Source organism: Centroberyx affinis, unplaced genomic scaffold, assembly GCF_046629955.1.
Source record: "Centroberyx affinis isolate AG114_WGS23_722 - 3 ecotype Tasmania unplaced genomic scaffold, CSIRO-AGI_Caff_v1 ptg002474l_1, whole genome shotgun sequence".
Taxonomy (NCBI): Eukaryota; Metazoa; Chordata; class Actinopteri; order Beryciformes; family Berycidae; genus Centroberyx; species Centroberyx affinis.
In genome coordinates, this window is record NW_027280706.1 from 64,437 (window position 1) to 91,476 (window position 27,040).

Sequence of the window (27,040 nt, forward strand, 5' to 3'; positions counted from 1 at the left end):
CAGTGGAGGGCAGATTGATTTACCCTAAAATAAAAAAAATTCCATCATCCAGATTTTAACATAATCAACTCCATAACATTTCTTTTCATTGGATGAGATTAGTTCTCAAAGTGGGCAACTTTGGAGGAGGGCTGTAGGCATGCTTCTTTCTATTGCTGTGTTCCATAAACCAATAGGCCTACGATTTTATAAGTTTTTAATATGTGTGTCCAAGGAAGTATAATTAACATTAATAATAAAATTGTATTGGTTTATGGAACACAGCAATATAAGAGATTAAAAAGCAAAAAAAAAAAAAAAAAAAAAAAAAAAGCAGAAACAAAACACCACTGATGATGGAATCTTCATCTTTGTACAATGTAGAAAAAATGTAATTACATGAAAAAATCAGCAGATGGTGATAAAGCTCCTTTGAATAAAACAACGGCTCCTCTAGATCTACAGGTTCTGTAGTAAATTATTAGGCCTCTCTACCAACCAGTCATCCCTTAAAATAACCTTACATTTACATTAATTCACCCATGAATTTGTGGAAAATCCCCTTAATATTGATTAAGGGGGTTATTAATGGAGGATAGCTCATCAAAACCACCTTAAACACCCCTTGATGTTTGACTGCTTACTTTCTAATTTCATGTAAAATTCAGGGAGACAGGAACTTTCCCCTTAATAACTCATTAATAACCTGTAAACCTGCATAAAAGGCATAAAAACATCCTTTAATTTCTAGTGTATCTGTGAATCAACCCATGAATAAATTCCTTATAAACCCATGATACTAACCTTAGCCTACTTTTTTTAAAGCTATGTTATTTTTAATGGATAATGAATGTTTATGTAATGAGAAATGAAGGACATTTCCAGGATAAAATGAAGGTGTTTGGTTTCTGTAACATATTACGGCTGGAATGATGACTTGAGTGTTTCTCCTAACTCTCTACTGACTGCAGGAATGGAGACCAGCTCAGTGGGTTGTCTATCAGGACAGATGAGCACTTGACACAGATGATCCGTTCCACCATTTTATTACAGGTAGAGCATTTGCTTTAGCTTGGATTGGTTGGCTGGTAACAGAACAAAGGAGAACAAAAATCAAGAGGCTGTTCACAATTTCACAATATTTCAACAACAACATTAAATATTCCTTTTTTACAGTTGATCATTAATTCAGCAGGATCCATAGGCTATATACAATCTGAATGGCATGATCAAACATTCTAATAAAACAATAACAATTATCAGAAATAAATGGCTGTTATATACATCAAGAAGCAAATCATAAATGTACTAAACAGAAGTAATCATCCTTGAATAAATAAACTAAACTTACTGATCATTCACACAATCCAAACTAATAAGGAGGAACAATACAGCAGCCTGCAGTCTGCCTCTTTGTCCAAAGAGTCTGCTGCAGGTGACCTGACTGCAGATGTAGACAACGGGGCTCCGCCTACCCAAACAGGAAGTCAGGTAGGCGAAGGCTGGGGTCTAGTGGGGATTTTCCACAATAATCACATTAAGAAAACAAATCATGTTTGAAACTGCAAACAATGTTCATTTAGTCAAAACTTTAATTCTGACAAAGAATTACAGAAAACTAGATAAATGTTTAGCTTGGAATGATGAGATGAGAATAAAATATCAAATAAAACAAAGCTGCAGAAGAAATATATTTTAACCTGTCAATCATCAACAACAGACTCTAAGATGAACAACCATAACTTGATTCTGTCTGGTTTCATTTCTCATTCATTTCATTTTCACAATAAAATGTCCATGTTCTTGTACGTGTGTGTTGTTAAAACCCTGTTCAGTTTCCCAACACACAGAATACACTCTAAAGTAAGTGTCTGTGTGTGTGTGTGTGTGTGTGTTCCTGTCCAGAGTGAACTATCATCTCAGCAGCTGTCTTTGATCACAGTGTGAGTGTTTCTCTCTCCCTCCTCTATCTGACACAGAGACACTGAGGAACCAGACCCAGACCAGAACCAGAACCCAGGGTAGAGTGGTTCAGTGAATGTGGAGAGGAAGGTGTGGATGTGGATCAGTGTGTCAGAGGAAACTGTGTAGAAGGACAGAGAGCCAGCAGGCCAGTCCAGATACACTGCTACTCTGTTAGAGTCAGAGGAGGAGAGGGAAGGTATGGCTGTTGATCTGTTATTGTGCCAGACAGAGTAACTGTTACCAGAGCAGCTCAGCCTACAGGACTTTTCATTCCCTCCAAGCTTGCAGTCATCACCCCATCCTCTCCTGCTGATTCCTCTGTAAGTCACTCCTATAGAAACCTCTCCTTCCCTCTCGACCTCCCAGTAACAGCGACCAGTCAGACCATTTCTACACAGCAGCTGATGATAGTAATCAAATCTCTCTGGGTGATCAGGATATGGCTGCTTCTCTCTCACTGATGTCACCTTTCTGTTGTCTTCAGACAGGAGCAGCTTTCTGTGTGCTGTGTTTGGGTCCAGTGTGAGTTCACAGGCATCTGATGGAGAGAACAAGACTCAATACAGCAGCAGCTTCTCATCTAATACACCTGTTGTGTTTATTATTGGTTGATTTATTAACAGATTGACTGTTCATTTCTTCACTTTCATGATGACACATTTTGTCAGCCATATTTTTTCACAGTAGGATTTGAATAAATAGATGTCACATACATGAGCTTTCTATTTAAATAGAAATTGAATGTGTGCTGCTTTGTTTTCATGAATATAAAACTAAATACACACTTACACTTCCTCAGACCTGGTTTCAACCTCTGCACTCCACCATGGTCCACACTGTGGGGAGGAAATAAAGTCAGACCAGCATAATCTCTTCATAATGGAAACAAATAACCTTCATAACCTTGAAAAGTGATTTTCAGATTTTCCATACAACATCACTCATATCCAACATTACAGTTTTTCTGATTGCTTAGGCACTATCTTTGAAACTATAGGCTATTTTTGCAAAACTCTACACACTAACCACAAAACCTTACACCAAACCAGCAAAACATTATACATCTCTTGCAAAAGCAAACAATTCTTGCAAAACTCTTCAAACTCTTTCAATAAATGTAGTTTTTGCGTCAATACAGTAGACACAAACCATCATTTGAATAAGCACACGAAGCACCAACTACACACTGATAGTATAAATGAAAAACACTTGTGGCTTTTGCTTTTTCTGTGTGCAGGGCAGAGCAGTTTGCAATAAAGTTTTGTCATACATGTAGTAAACACACATACACACAGGTATCCAAATGTGTAAAGTATGGATGTGTATTCCAAACATAACACACTATCAATACAAATAAGGGGAAAAAGTTTTTTTTTTTTTTTCTCAAAATGTTCTACAGTAAAAAATAACATAAAAAAATAGGCTGAATATCGCCTTCTTTGTGGGTCTGGCCATAAGTTTACAGTGTTGCTAGAAGTCTGTTACAGTATTACTGTAAATTGCAAACTGAGTGTAAAGCAGTGAGTTGTGTTTACAGTTTTGCAAAAAGTGTGTTATAAAATTCTTAACTGAGTGTAAAGCAGAGAACGTGCATTCAGTTTGGCACACTTGGTAAATGCATTGGCTACAAGTGTTAATGGTTTCAGAGATAGTGCTTCAAGAATCACTGTAGGTGTTTAAGCATTCAGGAAAAACTGTAAACATTAAACAGTTCTTGTAAGAGACATTTCTTTTTAAAATATATATTTAGATTATAGATTTATTGATTGTTTTGATTAATATTGATAATATTTAACATTACTTGTGTAACATATAGTTTATATTGCCCTATATTAATGCTCGTCTCTCTTTAGCTAATTACTGTCAGCAGAGAAGCATCAGGTGGATTGTGCATTTCCATTTTCCTTCAATAGAGAGAAGCTGTTGAGCTAGAGCACAAATGAGTTTTGACCGTAGCTTTGAACATGTCCTTTACAGTGCCTTTTTTCCTCATCCCTTTGTTTGATTAAGTAAACGGTAAAACAAAGAATGTGGAGTGAAGGGCCTTTTTGCCGGGCCTCTGGGACCGGCCTAGAAGAGTGAAAGTAACTGACTCACTGACTGACTATCCATTGTTGAAAGTTGTGTGAGAAGTGGCATCAAGACCTACACAGTCATGGTGGTATACGTGATATCATGTTGTTTGCACTGTCATGGTGTGTTTCTGACCCCGGATTTCAAACTGGAAAAACATGGCGGCTCGTTTGGAAACTTTCTCTTATATTATGAAAATAGTTCACCGAAATGTGTTTCTGAAAAAATTTGAGGTGAGAAATCAGCCGTGCAGCTGCTGAATCTGTCTTCATTTTACATTGACAACGACTAGTTTAAAAGTTTGTACACGAGTTTCAGGAGCTTCCGGAGGCGGTGAGTCTTGCTACTACAAGCCTCCCTTCAAATCCTGAATGAACATCTGCATAGCAACAGGTGTGTCATCGTTCACTTTAATGTCCAATCAAAGATAATGTTTCCTCTGCGGAAAACGTAGTTGTCAGGCATCGCAAACTGAGAGAGCGAGAGAGAGAGAAACCGAATCGAGAGAAATTGAATTGAAATCAGTGATACTATTACAGACTGAAATTATTACTATTGAACAACATAGAAATTAATACCTGGCAGAAATATCTCAAATATTAAACTCGCCGTGACTGAGGCTCAGTGGACTGACTTCATTTCAGGCTGTAGTCTCCTTTCTAACTACCGGCGCCAGTGAATATGCAAATGTGTGTGTGTGTGTGTGTGTGTGTGTGTGTGTGTGTGTGTGTGTGTGTGTGTGTGTGTGTGTGTGTGTGTGTGTGTGTGTGTGTGTGTGCGCGCGGGCACACGTGCATGTCAGCTTGAGCGTGTGTGTGTACATGTTAGTATGTTATGTTATGTTTGAATGATATCTCTATCTATCTATATCTATGATATATATAATATATTTGAATAAATGTCTCAAAATAGACTGCAAACTTTGAGGCCCTTTTTCTCAAAAACATAGTTTGGTAACAGTCAAAACATAAAGGGGCATAAAAGCCCCTCTTTCCAACATTGTATTTAACTCAAAATGTCTCCACGGGTCAATGTGGCTGAAAATGACAGAGCAGGTCACGGGCAGAACAGAACACGTATTATACTAGGGTGTGAAAGTCAAGAGAAGGCCCGGCTGGCACTAGGTCTGCCTAGTCTTGTTTCCTCATCCTTTTGTTTGATGAAGTAAACGGTAAAACAAAGACTATGGAGTGAAGGGCCTTTTTTCAAGTCACAAATCAACAGTTTAAGTGAGTTTGATACATCAAGAATCAAGAAAGCTGAACTTTCAGTGTTTCTCATCTTCTCAGTGTGACAGAGTAAATGTGTGTGACTATCAGCCTTCTAGCAGACGTTGCCTCTCCATACCTGAGAGAGTCCAGTCTCCAGTGTGGATCCTCCAGTCCAGCAGAGAGCAGCTTCACTCCTGAGGCTCCTGGATGATTGTAGCTCAGGTCCAGCTCTCTCAGATGGGAGGGGTTGGAGCTCAGAGCTGAGGCCAGAGAAGCACAGCCTTCCTCTGTGAGCAGACAGCCTGACAGCCTGCACACACACACACACACACACACACACACACACACACACACACACACACACACACACACACAAAACAAGGTACATAGGTAGATGTTTGTTAGTATACAGCTGTGAAAATAGTTGTGACAATGCAGTCAAATTCTAGCAAAAAGTGTAACTGTCTCAAATGCAAACAGTTGACCCAGTGATCGGCTGAGGCTCTGTGGCTTCAGTTGGTTCAGTTTGAGAGTTTGTCTCAGTTTGTGACAGAATCTTAGAAGTCCTTTCTGCTATTTTAGCTTTCAGCAACTGATGCTGCAAAGAGAGGAAATAGTTTCATATCTTCAAGCTGACCCATGCATTCATCTCCAGCAGAGTTTGTTGACTGTCCCCAGAGGCAGAACAAAACATGGGGAGGCAGCATTTTCTCATCACGCTACACAAAATTGGAATAAACTCTCAGATGATATTAGACATGCCCCTAATCTGAGCATTTTCAAATCTAGGCTAAAAACCTACATGTTCTGTGTTGCCTATAGCTAAGTCTCCTGCTATTTTGGTATTTTATTTTCTTCCATTTTATTTTATTATTTTATTTTATTTTATTTTATTTTATTTTATTTTATTTTATTTTATTTTATTTTAATTTTATTTTATTATATTATTTTCTTCCGTCTCCGCTGACTTTCCCACTCATTTATCACACTCATTTCACTGTAAAGTTCCCAAGCATCCAGTAATGATGCATCAATTTTGTTCTGGCCTGAATCAGTCTGTCAGAATTATAAGGTTCCACGGTTCCTACGGTATGGCTATGATAAATCACAATTAACATGCAGATGTTTTTTTTAAATTCAAACAAGTAATTAGGTTAAGGGACTAGTAACATGGGCCCTTTAGTCATATCTATCGGCAGCCACAGGAACTACAACAACATCGGCAGATGTGTCCCAAGGAGGTTCTCCTCCACCAGTCACACAGCCCAGCTCCACCCAACCTCTCTCACCCCTCCCATCCCACTGAGCTACGGTGGTCTGAAACTGACAAAGTATGAACTGCTGTTTTAACGGCACCTAGGCAAGTAGAGTTAAAGTTCAGCATGTCAAGTGAAGAGGAAATATACCCCATTGTAAACTGTTACAAATGTTTTTAAAAAATCCGCTAGAATTTATTTTTTTCATCAAATGTATTTCTGCTGAGATGCATCTTTATGGTAGAAATGACAATTAGTGACATGTGGTCGTGGAAAAAGCGTCATCCCCCCATGCTGTCAAAAAGAAATACAGGGGAAACACTGGAGCTACAGTTTGCCATGTGGAGTGTGGCTAACTTTAGCTACATCATAAGTTGTTTACCTGTCCAATAAACACAAGGCCAACTCCACATCACTCTTGTTTTCAAAGTCCAAGCTCCTCCACCTCTGCAGCAATATTCACTCTGGTTTTGGAGCAGCTTTCTTACTGCGGGCTGTCAGGCTTTTTAAGCTTACTGCAGTTCACTCTGCTGTGGTTGCACAAATTAAACTGAAAAAAATCCCAAACTCAAGAGGGGCATGGATCATCTCCACCAAAACAGAGTATGGGACTGGACTGCTTCTTTAGGTAACATTGAGGTAACAGTGGAGTGACTGGCATTGATCAACAACACTTGCAAACCCCTGCTGATATATTATGGTTATTTTGTGCAACAAGCCAGTAAAATATTACTCAGTATTTCTAAAATAATAAAGAAAATATTTAAGACCTCTGTGAATCTAATTTCAGACTTAATGCCATTTCAGTCCTTAATTTTCGCAAATTTGATTTTTTTAATGACCCGCGGATACCCTGCTGCATGTAAAGCAGGATTTAACTCTGTTGAACAGATTCAGGAATCCTGACCTGAGGGACTGTTTTGAGAGCATGGACCTTAGTTTGGAGAAATGTGTCAATTCAATTGAAAAGACTGTAAATGGATCTTACCTGAGAGTTTCCAGTCTACAGTGTGGACTCTCCAGTCTAGCAGAGAGCAGCTTCACTCCTGAATCCTGCAGGTCGTTGTTACTCAGGTCCAGCTCTCTCAGACTAGAGGACTGGGAGCTGAGAACTGAAGCCAGAGCTTCACAGCTTCTCTCTGACAGCTTACAGCCACTCAGCCTTAATGGACATGAACAGAGAAGAAAATGTTATTCTCTTATATTTTAATGTTGATGTTGTCTGTGTTTTTTCTTTCAGATTACCACTACTAATAATGATAAACTTGATTAATCTAAAAGCAGAGGTTACAGCCACTCCTGAAGGAGGATTAGTGATAAAGACAAACAATAACTTTGACAACATATGTTGTTTTTCCTCTATATGAATAATATTGAATCTATACAGTTTTCTATGCACTTACACAGCTTTATTGGAGGCTTTGACCACTGGCAGCAGCCTCAGAAGAGCCTCCTCTGAAGCAGAGTATTTCTTCAGGTCAAACACGTCCAGCTCTTCTTCTGACGACAGTAAGATGAAGACCAGAGCTGACCACTGAGCAGGGGAGAGTCTGGCTGTGGAGAGACTTCCTGAACTCAGGTGCTGTTGGATCTCCTTCACTAGAGAACGGTCATTCATCTCATTCAGACAGTGGAACAGATTGATGCTTCTCTCTGGAGAGGGATTCTCCCTGATCTTCTCCTTGATGTACTGGACTGTTTCCTGATTGGTCTGTGAGCTACTTCCTCTCTTTGTCAGCAGGCCTCGTAGGAGAGTCTGATTGGTCTCCAGTGAAAGTCCCAGGAGGAAGCGGAGGAACAAGTCCAGGTGTCCATTTGGACTCTGTAGGGCCTTGTCCACAGCACTCTGGTAGAGCTGATTTACCTGAGATTTGTCTCTTAATAGTGTAGATAACCAGGATGTTGACTGAGAGTCGATGAATGAAACGAGGAAATAAACAGCAGCCAGAAACTCCTGCAAGCTCAGATGGACAAAGCAGAACACCTTGTCCTGGTACAGCCCACACTCCTCTTTAAAGATCTGTGTGAACACTCCTGAGTACACTGAGGCTGCTCTGATATCAATGCCACACTCTGTCAGGTCGGCTTCATAGAAGATCAGGTTGCCTTTCTCCAGCTGCTCAAAAGCCAGTTTTCCCAGAGAGAGAATCATCTTCCTGCTCTCTGTAGTCCAGTGTGGATCTGTCTCAGCTCTCCCATGATACTTGACATTCCCCTGTTTGGATTGAACCACCAGGAAGTGGATGTACATCTCAGTCAGGGTCTTGGGCAGGTCTCCTCTCTCACTGGTTTTCAACACATGGTCCAGAACTGTAGCAGTGATCCAGCAGAAGACTGGGATGTGGCACATGATGTGGAGGCTTCGTGAAGTCTTGACGTGGGAGATGATTCTGCTGGCCTGCTCCTCATCTCTGAACCTCTTGCTGAAGTACTCCTCCTTCTGTGGGTCAGTGAAGCCTCTCACCTCTGTCACCACGTCAACGCACTCAGCAGGGATCTGATTGGCTGCTGCAGGTCGTGTGGTTATCCAGAGGCGAGCAGAGGGAAGCAGTTTCCCCTTGATGAGGTTTGTCAGCAGCACATCCACTGAGGTCGACTCTGTAACATCAGTCAGGATCTCGTTCTTCTTGAAGTCTAGAGGAAGTCGATACTCATCCAGACCGTCAAAGATGAACACAACCTGGAACTTGTCAAACCTGCAGATTCCTGCTTCTCTGGTCTCAGTAAAGAAGTGATGAAGAAGTTCCACCAAGCTGTACTTTTTCCCTTTCAGCAGATTCAGCTCTCGGAAAGTCAGCAGAAATATGAACTGTATATCCTGGTTGGCTTTGTCTTCAGCCCAGTCCAGAGTGAACTTCTGTGTTAAGACTGTTTTCCCAATGCCAGCCACTCCCTTTGTCATCAGTGTTCTGGTTGGTTGATCTCTTCCAGGTAAGGGTTTAAAGATGTCTTCACATTTGATTGATGTTTCTGGTCTGACTGGTTTCCTGAATGCTGCTTCAATCTGTCTGACCTCATGTTCATCATTGACCTCTCCACTCCCTCCCTCTGTGATGTAAAGCTCTGTGTAGATCTGATTCAGAAGTGTTGGGTTTCCTGCTTTAGCAATCCCTTCAAACAAACACTGAAACTTCTCCTTCCGATTAGACTTGAGTTGACGTTGGCAGATGGGAGCAAAATTTTCTGAATCAACAAACATCAAATGGAATCAATGAGTGGATTTCAGTGTGGATGTATATATTTTCCCACTCCATGATATCTATTGAGCTCATCAGTAGTGGACAAACATGTTGTGTGTGTGCAGCCCAGAAGAACTGTATAGATCTGATGCAGATGTGTACAGCATATTTACAGCAGAGTTTGGAAATGTAAACATCTCTCATTTTCCACCATTTCCCCTCTCCATCATGTTAAACCTGTTAAAAGCCTCTTACTGCTCTGCAGAGAGTCAGCCAGCTCCTCCTGCTTCATTCTCCTCAGGAAGTGCAGTGTGATCTGCAGAAAAGCCTCTCTGCTGCTCCTCCTCTGCTCTTCCTCCTCACCGTCCACCACCTCTTCATCCTCCCTCTGCCTCTCTGAGCATTCTGGGTAATCTGGACTCAGAATCCCATGGATCCGTTTCAGCTCGTTCTTCACAAAAGTGGCAATGTTCTCCTCAAGAAGCTGTAACAGAATATTATATAAATACAAAATTCTTATATAGAAATCGTGCAACACAACATCACATCCATCTTGCATGGTTTGAAAGCCCACTGGTCTAAAGAGTGCAACATGGAGACTATAATGACCAGAATGGTTGATTTGCATTTTCTGTAGCTGAAGTAAAAGGTGTTGTTGTACATTTATGGCGCTTTTCCACTGCATGGTACCGGCTCGACTCGACTCGACTCTACTCGCCTTTTTTGGTTTTCCACTGGCCAAGTACCAGGTACCAGGTACCATATTACGTAGTACCTGGTACTTTTTTTCGTAGCACCTCCGTCGAGGTTCCAAGCGAGCTGAGGCGAGCTGAGGCGAGCTGAGGCGATACCAAAAGGTGACGTAAAAACACTGCAGACCACTGATTGGTCAGATCGTCATCGCGACACGGGACGTATATGCTAACGTTAGCTACCAGGCTAGCTTACCCTCTTGCGTCGCCTTGAGCAGCCAGAGAGCAGTCTGCTGTCTCGCTGCCTTCAGCTTCTTCTGAAATAAAAATCTGTCTCCTTGCTGTGACTTAGCCACATACCGAGAATCAAGAACGCCATCGCTTCGATATTCTCCATAGTAGCTGTGTGTCGCGTTTCATGCAGCGTCGCAGCGTCGCTATGACGACCAGTTTGGGGGGTGGGGCACATTGAGGGGGTACTATTTGCAGTGGAAAACCAAGTGGTACTACCAAAAGCGAGTAGAGTCGAGTCGAGGCGAGTTGAGCCGGTACTATGCAGTGGAAAAGCGCCATTACACACCATAAATATGGAGTCCAAGTTTGTTTGATGCTCCTGAGCAGACTGACCACTGGGAACATTCTTCCTTTGATGGTGAACTCTGTGGAGAAAACATTAAGTATTAGGTCTCCAGATGTCAACACACACACACACACTGTTACGTTCCTTGTATTTTCTAGGTGTTATGTTGGAGGGTTGTCTTTTGTTTCTCCCTCTCTCTCTCTCCCCTCTACTTGTTCTCCCAGGTCCCTGGTTTGGTGTCCAGTGCAAAGGAAGGAGGTGTCAATCAGCATCAACCAATCGGTGGCCTCCCTTATGTTTTATAAAGCCCTGGCACTTCCTGAAATATCCTCTCTGCTCTCTGCCTGCTGTTGGCCTGTTGTGTTTGTTGTGAGGTCATGGCCATTTTTTTTTTTCATTTTAATATCTGTAATTAAGGCCAATCCTTATGTTTGTGTATATATATATATATGATAGGAAAACTGGAGCAGGTAAGGGGCCCTACATTTGCCAACACATAGTGAAGTTATGTTATTCCACTAGGTTAGGAGTGGATGCCTCCCTCTGTATGTTTTGTTTGGTTAGTTAGAGCAGACAGCCAGGAGTAGGTTTTTGTTTCAATGTTCTATTCTTTAGATAGTGAGTCAGACCTCTCCTTCTGAGTTACTTCTGGTTTGCTTTTGTTCTTTACTTTGATTTGGCGTCCCTCTGGCTCCTTGTTTTCCTCAGGGTTTAAACACCCTAAAAACCGTAATGTGAATAGTGAATATTGTAACTACCTGCAAAAGAACAAACACTAAACAATATTTCACTATACTCTTACGTATCAGTGTGTTTCTGTCCTCCTGCTGGTTCATTTGTCCTATTTCACCATCACAATGATCATGTTTATGTTGTCTTCATTCTCCTACCATACTGGGGTTGTAACACACACACACACACACACACACACACACACACACAGGTTGTTAAAGTTGTTACGTTCCTGCCAGGATTCATCATGACAGAACACAAGGTGAACTCCACTGTAAATGTTTCTCTGAAGTGGCTTTCCCAAAACGGGTCACGACAACCAGGCACTAGTTTTGAGATTTCAAGTATCTCTTTGCAGGAGCAGTGAAGGTGAGATCCTACAGCAGACTGACTGTCCAACCTAAACTCTGAGCTCCACAACATCAAAACCATTTGAGGCATTTCCTTTTGCCCCAACCCTTACTGTCAAAATAAATAAATAAATAAATAAATAATGCTACCTCTCTTTCACCAATATATTTATTATTAGGCTACATCAAATTTGAGCGTATGCTTTAGTCTACATTAATACCCTAGGCCTTATGCAGTCAGCTATTTTGTGCTGTTCTAAGCAAATTCCAGACAACTGGCCAACAACACAAACTTTGTGGTTTATGAGCCTGAAAATTCAGTTAATATTTCAACAAGAGAAATTATAATGGTGAGCTGGGTCGATATTACACACCAGCCTCCATCCACAAGGCAGCCTGTCAGTCACAGCTCTACTGAAATGGCAGCATTACAAATAATATATAGAACTATATACATTCATAAAGATAAAGTGAACTGTTGGAGGCTATAAACTATATCTTATTTATAATTAAGGTTTCTTCAACTGACTTGCTGTGCTTTCAGCTAAGAAAATTAATGATTCCTTGAATCAACAAAGTTGATCTTCAAGTACATCTTGAAAATGTGTTGTTATGAAATCCTTTGGGAAACACGTGAAGATCTAAAGAACTCTCCTGAAGTAGTGTGGGAAATATATTGTGAGTTTTCAAGATACATTGTTATCAGGACAGTCAGCCCTGATTATTGGATGTGATGTTTTGAAAGAGGAAACTAAATCAACAGAGTATGAAGGGCCGGACCAATTCTATATCTCATGACTTCATACCTCTTCTTAGGAGAGCTGGATAATAACAAACTCATCTGTTTTAAATTCTTACCTTTGACCCTCAGCAGAGTGCTGTCCGTCTTTAAAGTCAATAAGCCAATGATGAGATTGGTCACTCTTCATGGACACACAGCTGGGTTCAGGGGAGTCTGGTCTCTCCTGCTGGATCCTGATAAGACACAAAATGATCTCATAAATAATAACAAGTGAAATGAGCACAAACTCTGAAACCCTGTTGTGGACACAAATTATGTGAAAATTACAGTCCCCCACCACAAATTGGATTCTGTGACAATAATATGGATTGGACTCTGTGACGGCCCCAGGGCCTCTGCCAGGACTTGTGTGTGTGTGTTGCTGTGTTGTGTTGTCTTTCAGTGTGCTGGTTCCTGGTTGGTTGGAGCTGGAGGTCATCAAGAATTGGAGGCAGCTGGCCACTGTCTCAGGTTGAATAAAACCCGCCCCATCCTGGTAGTCTGGCGGCTCCCTTTTCCCTGGCACCACGTTGTGTTATGTTGGAGTCCATTTGATTTTCTGTATAGTTTATTTGGTATTATCTTGGTTAATCTGGCAGCATGTTTTCCCTGCCAGTTTTATTTGTTAAAAACTATATTGTGTTACATTTGTTAAGTTAAATCAACCTTTGTTAAATAGAATTCCTTTCTTTTAGTTAATCCTGCACGTGTGCTTCCCTTATTTGCTATGGTCTCGGAGCTGGACCATAACATATTGGGGGCTCATCCAATTTGAGAAGTAGGCGTTAACAGGGTTTAATTGATGCGTTTTTATAAGACGTTGTTTGGCGATTTTTTTTTCTTGTTTATGTGGAGCGCTTTGTTATAAGTTCGCGCCTTCTATGCATGCTGGAGGGTGACGTAGGTGGAGTGGGTTCCCCGTGTAGTGACGTCAGCACCGGGATTCCCTTATTTGCGCTAATTTTGGAAGCTTGTGTAGGGAGTTGAGGAATTGTTTTTCCTTGCTGAAGGCGTATGAATTAGTCCCTGAGGCTTACCGCCAGCGGTTTAGAAATTGGAAAAAGGGTGACAAACCATATCTTGAGTTTGCACGTGATTTGGTGACTCACTTTAGTCACTGGTGTTCTGCGTCGGATGTGAAAGATTTTGATGATGTGTGTAACTTGATTGTGCTTGAGCAGTTTAAAAACTCAGTCCCAGAGCGAATTGCAATGTACATAAATGAAAAAAAAGTAAAAACGGCAGCGGAGGCCGCTGCGCTGGCAGATGATTATGTGTTGACCCACAGAGGTAGCGGTGGGGACTCCCGCATTGATGCCCGTGCTGGTGTTAGAGAAAATGGCCCTGCTGGGGGGGTGTATTTCTCTGGGTATTCCGGTGGAAATTTTCTTTCGGAGCAGAGAGTTGATCGTGGTGTCTGTGAGTCCGAAAAAGTTTGTAATTTCTGCCATAAAAAAGGTCATTGGAAAAGAGACTGCGCTGTGCTCAAGTTGCGGAACATGCCGGCGGCATTAGCTGCGCCAATTTCCAAGTTAGTAATTGTTGATCAGCCGAGTAGTGAGGCACCATCTGTCATGTCGAAGACTGATTTAAGTTCCTACTTGCCTTTTATTTCAAAAGGACATGTGTCTCTAGTTGGTAGGGATGGGAAGGTGCCCGTGACCATATTACGTGACATGGGAGCATTTGATTTGTTTGTCCTGTCCTCTGCTCTGCCTTTTTCTGAGGAAACTGATACAGGATCCTTTATACCTGTGTTGGGCATGGGCATGTCCATTTTTCATGTGCTGGTACATAAACTTGTGCTCCATTCAGAGTCGTTTGAAGGGGAAGTTAAAATGGGGGTGCGCCCTGCTCTGCCTGTCGATGGTGTTACGCTGATTCTGGGAAATGATGTGGCTGGAGGACGTGTCTGGGCTGATCAGCCAGCACAACCGGTAGTTGTCCCGGTGCCGCTTGGTAGTAATGGCCCTGATGAGAATGAAAAACAGTTTCCTGAAGTGTTCAAGGCGTGCGCTGTGATGCCCGCCATGAATAGGGCCAGTCATGGTGCTGATTCCTTGGGGAGTGCAAAAGCAGGGGATGGTGCCACAGAATTGTTTGTATTGTCTTTGTCTAACACTCCCTTGTCTATCTCGCATAGTGAATTGGTGAGTGAGCAAAGAGCCGATCTCACGCTGAAGGAGCTTTTCCAGTCTGTTCTTCCAGCAGAGGAGGTGAAAAATCGTGCACAGGGATACTTCATTCAAAACGAGGTACTGCTAAGGAAGTGGGTGCCACATGGCGAGGGTTTCGTTGGAGATCCTATTTATCAGATTGTTGTGCCCTCCAAATTTTGCGATTTGGTGTTGCGCGTGTCTCATGACGAGTCGGGGCACATGGGTGTTGGTAAGACGTACAATCGTATTCAGAGGCATTTCTTTTGACCCGTGTTAAGAAAAGCGTTGCAGCTTACATCAAGACATGCAACACCTGTCAGCTAACTGGTAAGCCAAATCAAACTATAAAAGTGGCCCCTCTGTATCCCATTCCAGCTATTAGCCAGCCATTTGAGCACCTGATTATTGATTGCGCAGGCCCTCTGCCTAGGTCAAGGTCTGGTGCGATGTATTTGTTGACGGTTATGTGTCAGAGCACCAGATACCCAGCTGCATATCAATTACGCACGCTTACAGCAAAGTCGGTTGTGCGTGCTCTCAGTCAGTTTATCTCCATCTTTGGTATACCAAAAACCATCCAGAGTGACCAGGGGTCAAATTTTTCCTCTCATTTGTTTGCGCAGGTATTAAAACAGCTGCATGTAAAGCACAACCAGTCCTCTGCATATCATGCGCAAAGCCAAGGGGCGCTGGAACGTTTCCACCAAACATTAAAGTCGTTGATGCGTGCATACTGTGTGCAAATGAGTGCTGATTGGGAGGATGGGTTACCGTGGTTATTGCTGGCAGCAAGAGAGGTGACACAGGAGAGTACGGGATTTAGTCCAAATGAATTGGTTTTTGGTCATACTGTGCGCGGGCCATTGGCTGCGCTGCAAAATGACTGGAAAGAGGCTGAGCCACCTATGAATTTGATTGATTATGTAAATGGTTTCAGGCAGCGACTTTACTCCGCAACAAAGTTGGCGAGGGAAAAATTGTCTTGTGCACAGGAGAAAATGAAGCGCTTATATGACCGTAGAGCTGAGCGGCGTATTTTCAGCCCAGGCGACCAAGTTTTGGCTTTATTGCCTATTGTCAGATCACCGTTCCAAGCTAAATTTTTGGGGCCATATACCGTAGTGAAATAGCTTTCAGAGCAAAATTATCTCCTTGCCACTCCAGAATGTCGAAAACATCACCAACTGTGTCATGTGAACCTGTTAAAACCATATTATGCCCGTGCGTCTCAGGAGCAGAGCGCACCTGTAGATTGCGCTCACCCTGTGTGTGTTGGTAACACAGTTCCATCTGGTAGTGAAGCGTTTTGTGAAGATGGTTTGCCTAATCATGACTCAGCGTTGTTAACAGGTCGGCTTAAAAATTCTGAGGTACTCCTGGATCTGGACAGTGTTGTGGGTCACTTGTCCGAGCCACAGTGCACAGAGTTGGTGGAGCTTATACGTGGGTATCCAAGTTTGTTTGGAGACGTGCCATCTTGTACACATGTAATTGAACACGACATCGAAGTAGGAGATGCAAAACCGATAAAACAGCGGTTTTACCGAGTCAGTCCAGAGAAGCGCAAATTTTTGGATTCTGAAATTCGTCTGGCAACGCTGCCAGACGAAGCTCCGGACCACCCAGGTGATGCTGGTGTAACCTGCCCAGCTCCAGACCGTGTCTCCACTGGAGCGTCTCCCGATCCTGCTAACTGTCCAGCGGCGTCTGCTCCTGCTTCTGCTCCTGCTAGATCCAGCGGTGGCAGATCCTCTGTCAAAGCTGCGTCGCACACCTCTGCTGTCACTGCCCCTGCGGCGATAAACATTCAGCCGCGCTCTCAAGATCGTGGCCAGCAGTGTCCACCGTTGGGCAGGACTGGAAGGTCCTCCAGTTGTTGTTCCGGTGTCAACAGCTCCTCCCATCCACCTGGTAGACCAGAGCCATCCAGTCAGGCAGCATGACAGTCTCCCCCCAAACCCGAGGGGCGTGAAACACGGAAGGGGCCCAGACGTCGCCCTCGCTCCCGGGAGACTCACCACCAACCACCGGCTGCTCAGCTCGGACCTCCATCTGTGCTCGTTGTCGGCTCATCCATGGTTCGACACATCACCCTGCCTGCGGCTAAAACCTTCTGCTACCCGGGTGCCCAAGTCCAGGATATAGACTCCAAAATCCCACAGCTGCTGGATCAAAACCATCTGCTTCAACCGTTGTCATGCATGTGGGAATTAACGACCTCCGGAATAAACAGTCGGAGACACTTAAAGACGACTTCACGAACCTTATTGACAGCCTTTTACAATCAGACCGCCGGTTCATCATCTCCGGCCCACTGCCCTGTCAACTTCATACATGGCTCAAGGGATACTGCTGCTCACTCAGCGTACCGTTTGTAGACAACTTTATTACCCTCTTCAACCGCCCATACCTCTTCAGACACGATGGAGTACATCCAAATTCTCACGGATCACATCTTCTCGCCATGAACATGGAACTTGCATTAAACTCCTCCAACGCACTACGAAACTGATGTTTGGTGAGTCCGATTCATTATACTAATGACTGTCACTCTGCTACACAAATTCCTGTAATTATAAGTCATAGACACAGACCCCGTAATCTCTCTGTAACATACAGGAATCTAAACAATTTATTACTGGTTCGGACTCCAATTATCAGTCCCCCACAAAGCCATGCACCTCGAACAATAAAAATGGCTTTATTAAACGTCAGGTCGCTAACGAATAAGTCATTTTTAGTTAATGATCTTATAAGTACACATAACCTAGACTTCACCCTACTGACCGAGACCTGGCTGGATAGAAATGGCGCAGTCGCGCTCATTGAGACTGCACCTCCTAACTTCAAGTTCATCCATACCACTAGATCTGATAAGAGGGGCGGTGGAATAGCTACTGTCTTCTCTGATATATATAGCTGCAAGGAAATCTCCCTCGGGGAATTCACGTCTTTTGAATACCTTGCTGTATCTATACACTGTAGTGCTGCGATTTTAATAATTACTGTCTATCGGCCACCAAAATCTAAATGTGGCTTTCTGTGACTACGATTGTTTAATTATCTCAGGTGATTTTAATATTCACGTTGACAATCAAACAGACCCTGATGCCAGAAACTTAATTAGCCTACTGGAGGCATTTGACCTCACTCAGCATGTTTCTGGCCCCACCCACAATAAGGGGCATACTCTGGACTTGGTCATATCAAAAGGACTTAATATTTCCGTACCCTGTGTCATGGATGTTGCTATCTCAGATCACTGTTGCATATTTTTTGATGTGTCTGCTTTTCCTGTACAACAGAAGAGTACTTGAACAATCAAAATACGTACCATTGATAATAACACAATTGAAACCTTTAAGAAAACTGTAAATGAGTTACCATTGTTCATGGCATCACCAACTGAGGATCCTGTGAACAACTTCAACTCAAAAGTACGAAATATCATTGACAGCATTGCACCTGTTAAAACTAAAAACATAAAAAAACAAAAAGCCCCCTGGAGAAATGGAGTGGTTGTTAGGCAGTTTAAGAGAAAGTGTCGCCAGGCAGAACGACAGTGGAGAAAGACAAAACTTCAGGTTCACTATGAAATCTACAAGGATAGACTGAGTTACTACAACAAAGAAATTAAACAGGCCAGAGAATCCTTCTTCTCTAAAATCATTAATGAAAATATCAACAATAGTAAAGTGCTCTTCTTTACTGTTGATCGACTTATTAATCCACCATGTCCAACCCCATCAGAGATGCTGTCCACTAAAAAATGTGAGCAATTCGCCACATTCTTCAACAACAAAATTATTGCCATCAGACAGAACATTAGTGCCTCAAGTTCTATAAATGAACCTACCCTCCAGTTCTCCGGGAATATTACTTGTGCCATGTCTCATTTTGACCCTCTAGACCTACAACAACTAGACAATTTTGTCGGGCAGCTCAGGTCCTCCACCTGCTGCTTGGATCCTCTCCCTACCACATTTTTTAAAACTGTTTTTGACCTGAGGTATTGGAAATGATTAACTGCTCTCTTCAGTCAGGTATTTCCTGCAGCGCTTAAAACAGCTGTCATTAAACCACTTCTGAAGAAGAGTAACCTTGATGCAACAGTTATTGCTAACTATAAGCCCATCTCCAACTTACCTTTCCTCAGCAAAATACTTGAAAAAACAGTTTATTCTCAGCTTAATAACTATCTAACATCAAACAGCCTTCTAGACACTTATCAGTCTGGTTTTCGATCCCACCATAGCACAGAAACAGCACTTATCAAAGTTGTGAATGATCTGCATATAAACACAGACTCCAATAAACTATCTGTTCTTGTGCTTCTGGATCTCAGTGCCGCTTTCGACACTGTTGACCATGACATTTTACTACAGAGGTTAGAAAAATGGGTCAGCCTATCCGGCCCGGTTCTAAACTGGTTCAGATCCTACCTACAGGACAGGCAGTTCTTTGTGTTCATTGGTGACTTTGCCTCGGAAAGAGTGAGTATTATGTGTGGAGTACCCCAAGGTTCGATTCTTGGACCACTACTGTTTAATCTCTATATGCTCCCACTCGCACATGTCATACAGAAACACAAAATAAACTACCATAATTATGCAGATGATTCACAACTGTACATATCCCTATCCCACGATGACCTAGATCCCATACATTCCCTAACTCAGTGTATTGATGATATTAATCTATGGATGTCACAGAACTTTTTACAACTGAACAAAGACAAAACAGAAATACTCATCTTTGGTGCAAAGGCTCAGAGACAGAAAATTGCAGCTCATCTCAGTTCTCTGTCTCTGGAGAGCAAAAGTGAAGCTAGAAATCTGGGTGTAATCATAGACGGCGATCTAAATTTTAAGAGCCATATCAATCAACTCACAAGATCAGCCTTCTACCATCTAAAAAACATTTCAAAACTGAGGGGCTTTCTATCAAAATCAGACTCTGAGAAATTAATTCATGCATTTATAACAAGTAGACTAGACTACTGTAATGGTCTTTTCACCGGCCTCCCAAAATCAGCTGTGCGGCGACTACAGTTAATTCAAAATGCAGCTGCACGCGTTCTCACCGGAACTAAAAAGTCTGAACACATTACACCGGTTCTTAGATCCCTGCATTGGCTCCCTGTCAAAACTAGAATCGATTTTAAAATTCTACTACTTGTTTACAAAGCTCTAAATGGCCTTGCACCTCAGTATATAACGGACATGCTAATTAGATACAAACCAGCAAGAACTCTCAGGTCCACAGGCAGCGGTCTTTTAACCGTCCCTCGTACTAACTCCAAAGCAGGGGATGCTGCCTTTTGTATTTATGCCCCAAGTAGATGGAACGCCCTGCCTGAGGACCTGAGAGAGGCCCCCACACTGAACACCTTTAAAACCAGGTTAAAAACCTTACTTTTCACAACAATCTATGGCTAAGTTCTTAATGTGTATGTGTGTGTGTGTGTGTGTGAGTCTGTGTGTGTGTGTTTTGTATATTTTGACATTGGCATATTCTGCACTGATTCTTGTGTAACTGCACTAACACTTGTTGATGCATATTGCATATGCATACTGTATTGTCTTTTTATGTAAAGCACATTGTGTTGCCCTGTGTATGAAATGTGCTGTATAAATAAATTTGACTTGACTTTTGACTTGACTTGAAATTGACTATATGTTGAAAAATGGCATCGCTGAACCGTGCTCATCAAGCTGGGCGTCGCCTTGTTTGCTTGTTTTCCGAAATCAGATAATACCCCTCGGTTTTGTTTGGATTTTAGGAAGGTCAACAGCGTAACTAAACCCGACTCACACCCTCTACCTTGTGTGGATGACTGTATTGACCAGGTTGGTGCTGCAAAGTTCATCAGCAAATTCGATCTCTTAAAAGGTTATTGGCAGGTCCCTTTGTCTCAAAGGGCACGAGAAATTGCAGCTTTCATCACTCCAACTGGGCTGTATTCGTATTCATTCATGCCTTTTGGGTTGCGTAATGCACCTGCAACGTTCCAATGTTTAATGAACAAAGTGGTTGGCAATTTGGAAGGCTGTGCGGTGTATTTAGATGACGCTGTTATTTACTCAGATACTTGGTCTTCCCACATGGAGCGCGTAAAATCACTATTCGAACGCTTGGCTGAGGCGCGCTTGACTGTTAACTTGGCAAAGTGTGAGTTCGCTCGAGTGACAGTGACGTACCTTGGTCGGCAGGTTGGGCAGGGCGAAGTGCGTCCCCTGCGTGCGAAAGTGCAGGCAGTTGATCAATATCCGCCACAGGCAACAAAAAAAGATCTGATGAGATTTTTGGGTTTGGTGGGTTACTACAGGGGATTCTGTAGAAATTTTTCAACTGTTGTAGCACCATTGAGAGATCTTCTGAAGGGTAAAGTAAAATATATCTGGTCTCCTGTGTGTCAAAAGGCTTTTGAAAGAGTGAAGGCGATCCTCTGTGATGCTCCTGTCCTGGCTGCCCCACGCATCGGTAAATCTTTTAAACTGCAGGTCAATGCCAGTAACGTGGGTGCAGGTGGGGTATTGTTACAGGAGGATGATTTTGGTGTTGAAAGACCTGTGAGTTTTTTCTCAAAAAAATTAAACAGGCATCAGTTAAACTTTTCGGTAATAGAAAAGGAAGCTTTAGCTTTGATTTGGTCTTTGCAGCAGTTTGAGGTGTATGTGGGTTCGGGGCCTGTGTTGGTTTATACAGATCACAATCCGTTGACATTTTTGAACTCACTGCGCTGTCCAAGTCAGAGGCTTATTAGGTGGTCTTTGTTTCTCCAGTCTTACTCTTTGGATATGCGTCATATTAAAGGAAAGGACAATATAGTTGCGGATGCCTTATCCAGAGCCCAAGGCCAGTAATTGTTGTTCCATATTTCTTCATTTTTGATGTCTACGTGTCTCTCTTAAATTGCTTCAAGGTACCAGTTGCTGAGATGGGATGTGAGGCCACAAGGTGGAGGAAAGAAATGTGAGCAAGTGTTGAAGTGACTTTGTATTTTGAGTCTACATTAAATATTTATGCGTTAATATATGTAATCTTTATGATGTATATTATTTAGAGTTTATAGCGGTTGGTGGCCAGGGTTCCTGTTGGGACCCTGTCTTTATGGGGGGGGGGGGGGGTGACAGCCCCAGGGCCTCTGCCAGGACTTGTGTGTGTGTGTTGCTGTGTTGTGTTGTCTTTCAGTGTGCTGGTTCCTGGTTGGTTGGAGCTGGAGGTCATCAAGAATTGGAGGCAGCTGGCCACTGTCTCAGGTTGAATAAAACCTGCTCCATCCTGGTAGTCTGGCGGCTCCCTTTTCCCTGGCACCACGTTGTGTTATGTTGGAGTCCATTTGATTTTCTGTATAGTTTATTTGGTATTATCTTGGTTAATCTGGCAGCATGTTTTCCCTGCCAGTTTTATTTGTTAAAAACTATATTTTGTTACATTTGTTAAGTTAAATAAACCTTTGTTAAATAAAATTCCTTTCTTTTAGTTAATCCCGCACGTGTGCTTCCCTTATTTGCTATGGTCTCGGAGCTGGACCATAACAACTCTGTGACAGCAGCACAAACTGGACACACCATTTTCACCTAAAGGTTGGCTAATGGTTAAGTTTAAGCAAGTAAAACAACTGTGGTTAAGGTTTGGGTTGGTCATGATTAAATAATAAATAATTTTCGCTAAGGGAAATTGTATGTCTTTAGAACAACTCATACTGAAGTTCAATATCCCCGGTACTCATTTCTTTCGATTTCTACAACTTTGTAGTTTTTTGTCTTCATCTTCGTCCAATTTTCCATTGCTACCCCCTGGCTTTTTTATGGATTTACTACTAAATCTTAATCCCAATTCAAGGCAGGTTATAGGAACAGTGTATTCTGCCAGTGGGAGGAGGACCTGGGTATACTACTTTCTGACAAAGTCTGGCAAGATACTTTGAACAGAATACATTCCTCTTCAATTTGCTTGAGACACACAGTTATTCAATTCAAGATAGTGCATCGATTACACTGGTCTAAAGTAAGATTAGCTAAATTTACACCAAACATTGATCCCATAGGTGGCCGATGTAAACAAGCACCAGCTACTCTCTCACACATGTTTTGGCAATGCCCAAAGTTCTTTGCTTTCTGGCTTTCAATATTCAATTTTCTTTCAGAGGCTTTAGAGATAACCATACAGCCCTCTGCCGTTGTTTCAATATCTGGAGTAGTTCCATCTGATATTCCAATCAGGAGACATGCTACAATAATGATAGCTTTTGCAACTCTTCTGGCTAGAAGATGAATACTATTAAAATGGAAGGATACTTTTTCTCCAACTTTTAGCCACTGGATTAAAGATCTTATGTATCATCTAACATTAGAAAAAATGTGTTACTCTACAAGGGGAGGTTCCCTTAGATTTTATGACATATGGCAACCTGTACTGACCTGCATAGAGAAGATAGATGCTTCTAAGATTTCAACCATTAATACCCCATGAATCAACCACTTCCTCCCTAAAAAGTACTTTTAATATTCACTTTATTTGATCTATTTATATATATATATATATAGATATTGTTTTTATGTATGTGTGTATGTATGTATGTATGTATGTATGTATGTATGTATGCATATGTATGTGTATATGTATATGTGCATATATACAGTACTGTGCAAATGTCTTAGGCACCCTAGATTTTTTATATAAATTTCTTATAAGTCTTAGATCTTTATTTGTTTTCTGCATTAGTGTGTCAGTAGACTGCTGTTTATTGTACATTTTTGATATTCAGAAACTTTTCATTTCATTAGTTTTGAAAGCATCTTCGCTTTATGGATATCTTTGACATATGCCCAAGACTTTTGCACAGTACTGTATATGTGTATATATTTACTATTATATTTTTGCCTGAGTATTTATATATGTCTTGATATATTCTCTCAGTGTACAACTAGTATATATTGTAAATTGTATTACTAGTCTGGTTTTGCTCAACTGCTATTGACTAAAGATGAAGCAATGGTGCAATAGGGGTGGGGCTCTGTTGGAGAATGACTGGGGGGGGGGGGGGGGCGGGGTGAATATATTGTAAAATTTTATTGTCATTTGTATACCATTTTTAAAATAAAAAGACTTTGAACAAAAAAAAAAAAAAAAAAAATTGCTAAAAATAAAAATTTGGTCACTAGAGTCAAAGCTGGGAATAAGCTGGGAATTGAACCCCAGTCACCGGCATTGTAGGCAAACTCATCCGCCCATCCACCACCCCGACCACAACACCCAGACTACTTCCTGTCATGCCTCCTTCACAAAACCATTTCCTGCTGGGAACACGCATTTTTAACACTTTACGTGCCACCAGCACGTAATTTAGTGATAAGTCATGATCATTTCACATATTTGTATAAGATCAGGTTGATAGAAACATTATGAACACAGTGAAGGTATCTGTGTCCTTATGAAGAGGACAATCCTACAATTTAAAATATTTTCATGAAGGGACAGACCAATTCTATATCTCATGACATGATACCACTTGAAAATATTATCTGGGACTGCATTGGAATGTTCTGCCACAGTTGACCGCTATGAGATCTCCCATTAAAGAGACTTGACTCAGTACATGCAGTTCAGGTTGTCATTTATTGAGCTCTGACAGCTCAGACATGTTTGTCATGGTCTCTGCAGTTGAAACAAACAAAGAAATTAATTCAACAGAATTATCAAATAGTCAATTGAAAGAACATTACAATAACAACCCAAAATAATATCATAAACAGAAAACAAACACTTTGATCAACAGTGACATGCTGTAGAGGCTGTAGATGTGTTCAGCTCCATTGCTGAGAGTGAACTGCTAACTAAAGCCCAGCTCAGCTCCCTGTCAGCCAGCTGCAGCTTGTTGTCCTTGATGAGGGAGCTGCTACATGTCTTTGATTACCTGGCCATTTAGGCACCAGAGGAAGGAGGGCTGGATAATAAACTCATCTGTTTTCAATTCTTACCTTTGCTCAGAAGAGTGGTGTCCATCTTTGAAGTCAATAAGGCGTTGTTTAGACCGGTCACTCTTCATGGACACACAGCTGGGTTCAGGAGAGTCTGGTCTCTCCTGCTGGACTGGGCTTCAACACAACAGAAAAAAGAGCTTTTACTCTGAATAATGATGCTGTAATGATTTCACTGCTGAGCTCTGAGATGGAGAACAGTCATGGACAGTTAGAGATCCTCATCTTACCTCTCAGCTTTGGTCCGGCTGTCATGTTCCCCAGACAGAGTGGTTTTAGAGGGAGGGAGCCCCTCCTCTCTCTCCTCAGACTGACTCATAGTAGAGTGAACACCTTTACACAAACACACCCGACATGCTGTTAGCTGGACTGATCCATTACAACAAGGTTTCATTACAGGATATATCACTTCTGGTGCTGTGATCACTTGACAGTAAAATGGCAAATATACAATGCACTGAACTTTGTGAACTGGCTTTAAAAGTCTTAAAATGTTTTTCCTTTTACTCTTTCATTTTACACACACTGTAGTCACTATGTTTTTTTCTTCTCAAAAGGTTCAAAACGTTTTAGTGTGAAAGGGAGTGAACCTCAGTTTTGTGGAGGTTGTAGTGTTTTGTACACAGTGTATTAACAGAAACACAAAGGGTGTTCCGCGCAGGACTGCCCCCCGTACATGCGTGCCTCCCCAGTGTAAACACACGCGTCGTACAATCCTGCCTCCCGTACAGCACTGCCTCCCGTGTAATACAGCAGTTCTCCACTAGACGGCGCATGTACTCCACAATTGAATCTGTGAGTGTCTTACTTTCCTGAGGTAAACTTGAGTCTGCTCAGTAGTGTCTGCACTGGTCTGCTGCGGGGGGATACAGCTTGGTACGACGAGCAAACAAAGGTGTATCTTGCAAATGTAGGCCTAATACTTTGAATTAACTGGAGATTCATATGTTGTCTTGTTCACAATAATTTATTTAAGCTTGTATTAATTTACCCAGAGCCTGGCTCTGGGTAAAGATACACCTTTGTTTGCTCGTTTTACCAAGCTGTCTCGTACGAGTGTGCCACGTCAGATTCACCAAACGCTCGTATAATGTATTTCCTCCAATACAATCTAACCTTGCCTTTGTCTCATCTGAGTGTTTGTCAAATAACCTGGCAATTATTAGTGTTTTTTGTTTTGTCTTTGTATTGAGAGGAAGGAGGGCTGGATAATAAACTCATCTGTTTTCAATTCTTACCTTTGCTCAGAAGAGTGCTGTCCATCTTTGAATTCAATAAGGCGTTGTTTAGCCCGGTCACTCTTCATGGACACACAGCTGGGTTCAGGAGAGTCTGGTCTCTCCTGCAGGACTGGGCTTCAACACAACAGAAAAAAGAGCTTTTACTCTGAATAATGATGCTGTAATGATTTCACTGCTGAGCTCTGAGATGGAGAACAGTCATGGACAGTTAGATTGAGCGCACTTATAGGCTACTATGTAACCCACATGGATACTTAGGAGATTGTATGCGGCTCTGGCAAGATAATTTAGGCACTACCTTCTTTTGGAAAAGCCATCAGTGCTCCCTTGCTATTTTTCCTATGACTATAACCACTGTACTGGTTAATCTCAACATGATTATACATTACCTTACAGTGTCATTTATATATTCAAACTCAACATTTCTTCAAAGTGACAGAGATACAATCCATTAGTCAACAACAAAGGTTTTTTTTTTTTTGCTTTGGAGAACGGCAGGTTGATTGTACGTGACTCTACATTTTGTTCGTACCTAAGAGAAAATTCTAAATACGAGAAAATGTCCTCTTGTTCTAAATAAGCTAACGGCAGGCGGTAACAGTCACATAAAACATCTGCTGGATAGAGTCAGTAAAGTAAAATACACTAAACTGTCATGTAAACTGCTGCTTACAATACCTTTAGGTGCTGAATCATCTGCGCCACACTGATAAGTGAAAGGGAAAATTAAATCAGAGAGAGAGAGAGATTGTGTGTTATTGTGTGATTAACTCAGCAATCACACAATAACAATATTACTGATCATAATAACAAAGTGGTAAGGATATAAATTCTGTACACCGAGAGTAACAATATA

At 41.8% G+C, this 27,040-nt stretch overlaps 1 protein-coding gene across 1 annotated transcript; it reads right to left on the reverse strand.

Moving 5' to 3' along the window:
* Nucleotides 1-1,015: 1,015 nt before the first annotated feature.
* On the reverse strand, nucleotides 1,016-26,264 carry LOC139656402 (NLR family CARD domain-containing protein 3-like). Its single transcript, XM_071533966.1, has 9 exons — nucleotides 26,182-26,264; nucleotides 12,876-12,992; nucleotides 10,936-11,014; nucleotides 9,919-10,147; nucleotides 7,888-9,667; nucleotides 7,473-7,646; nucleotides 5,365-5,538; nucleotides 2,734-2,780; nucleotides 1,016-2,482 (listed from the first exon to the last, which is right to left on the reverse strand). The coding sequence occupies exons 1-9, from the start codon at nucleotides 26,247-26,249 to the stop codon at nucleotides 1,899-1,901; spliced, it is 3,252 nt and encodes a 1,083-aa protein (XP_071390067.1). The 5' UTR covers nucleotides 26,250-26,264; the 3' UTR covers nucleotides 1,016-1,898.
* Between the last annotated feature and the right edge of the window lie 776 nt (nucleotides 26,265-27,040).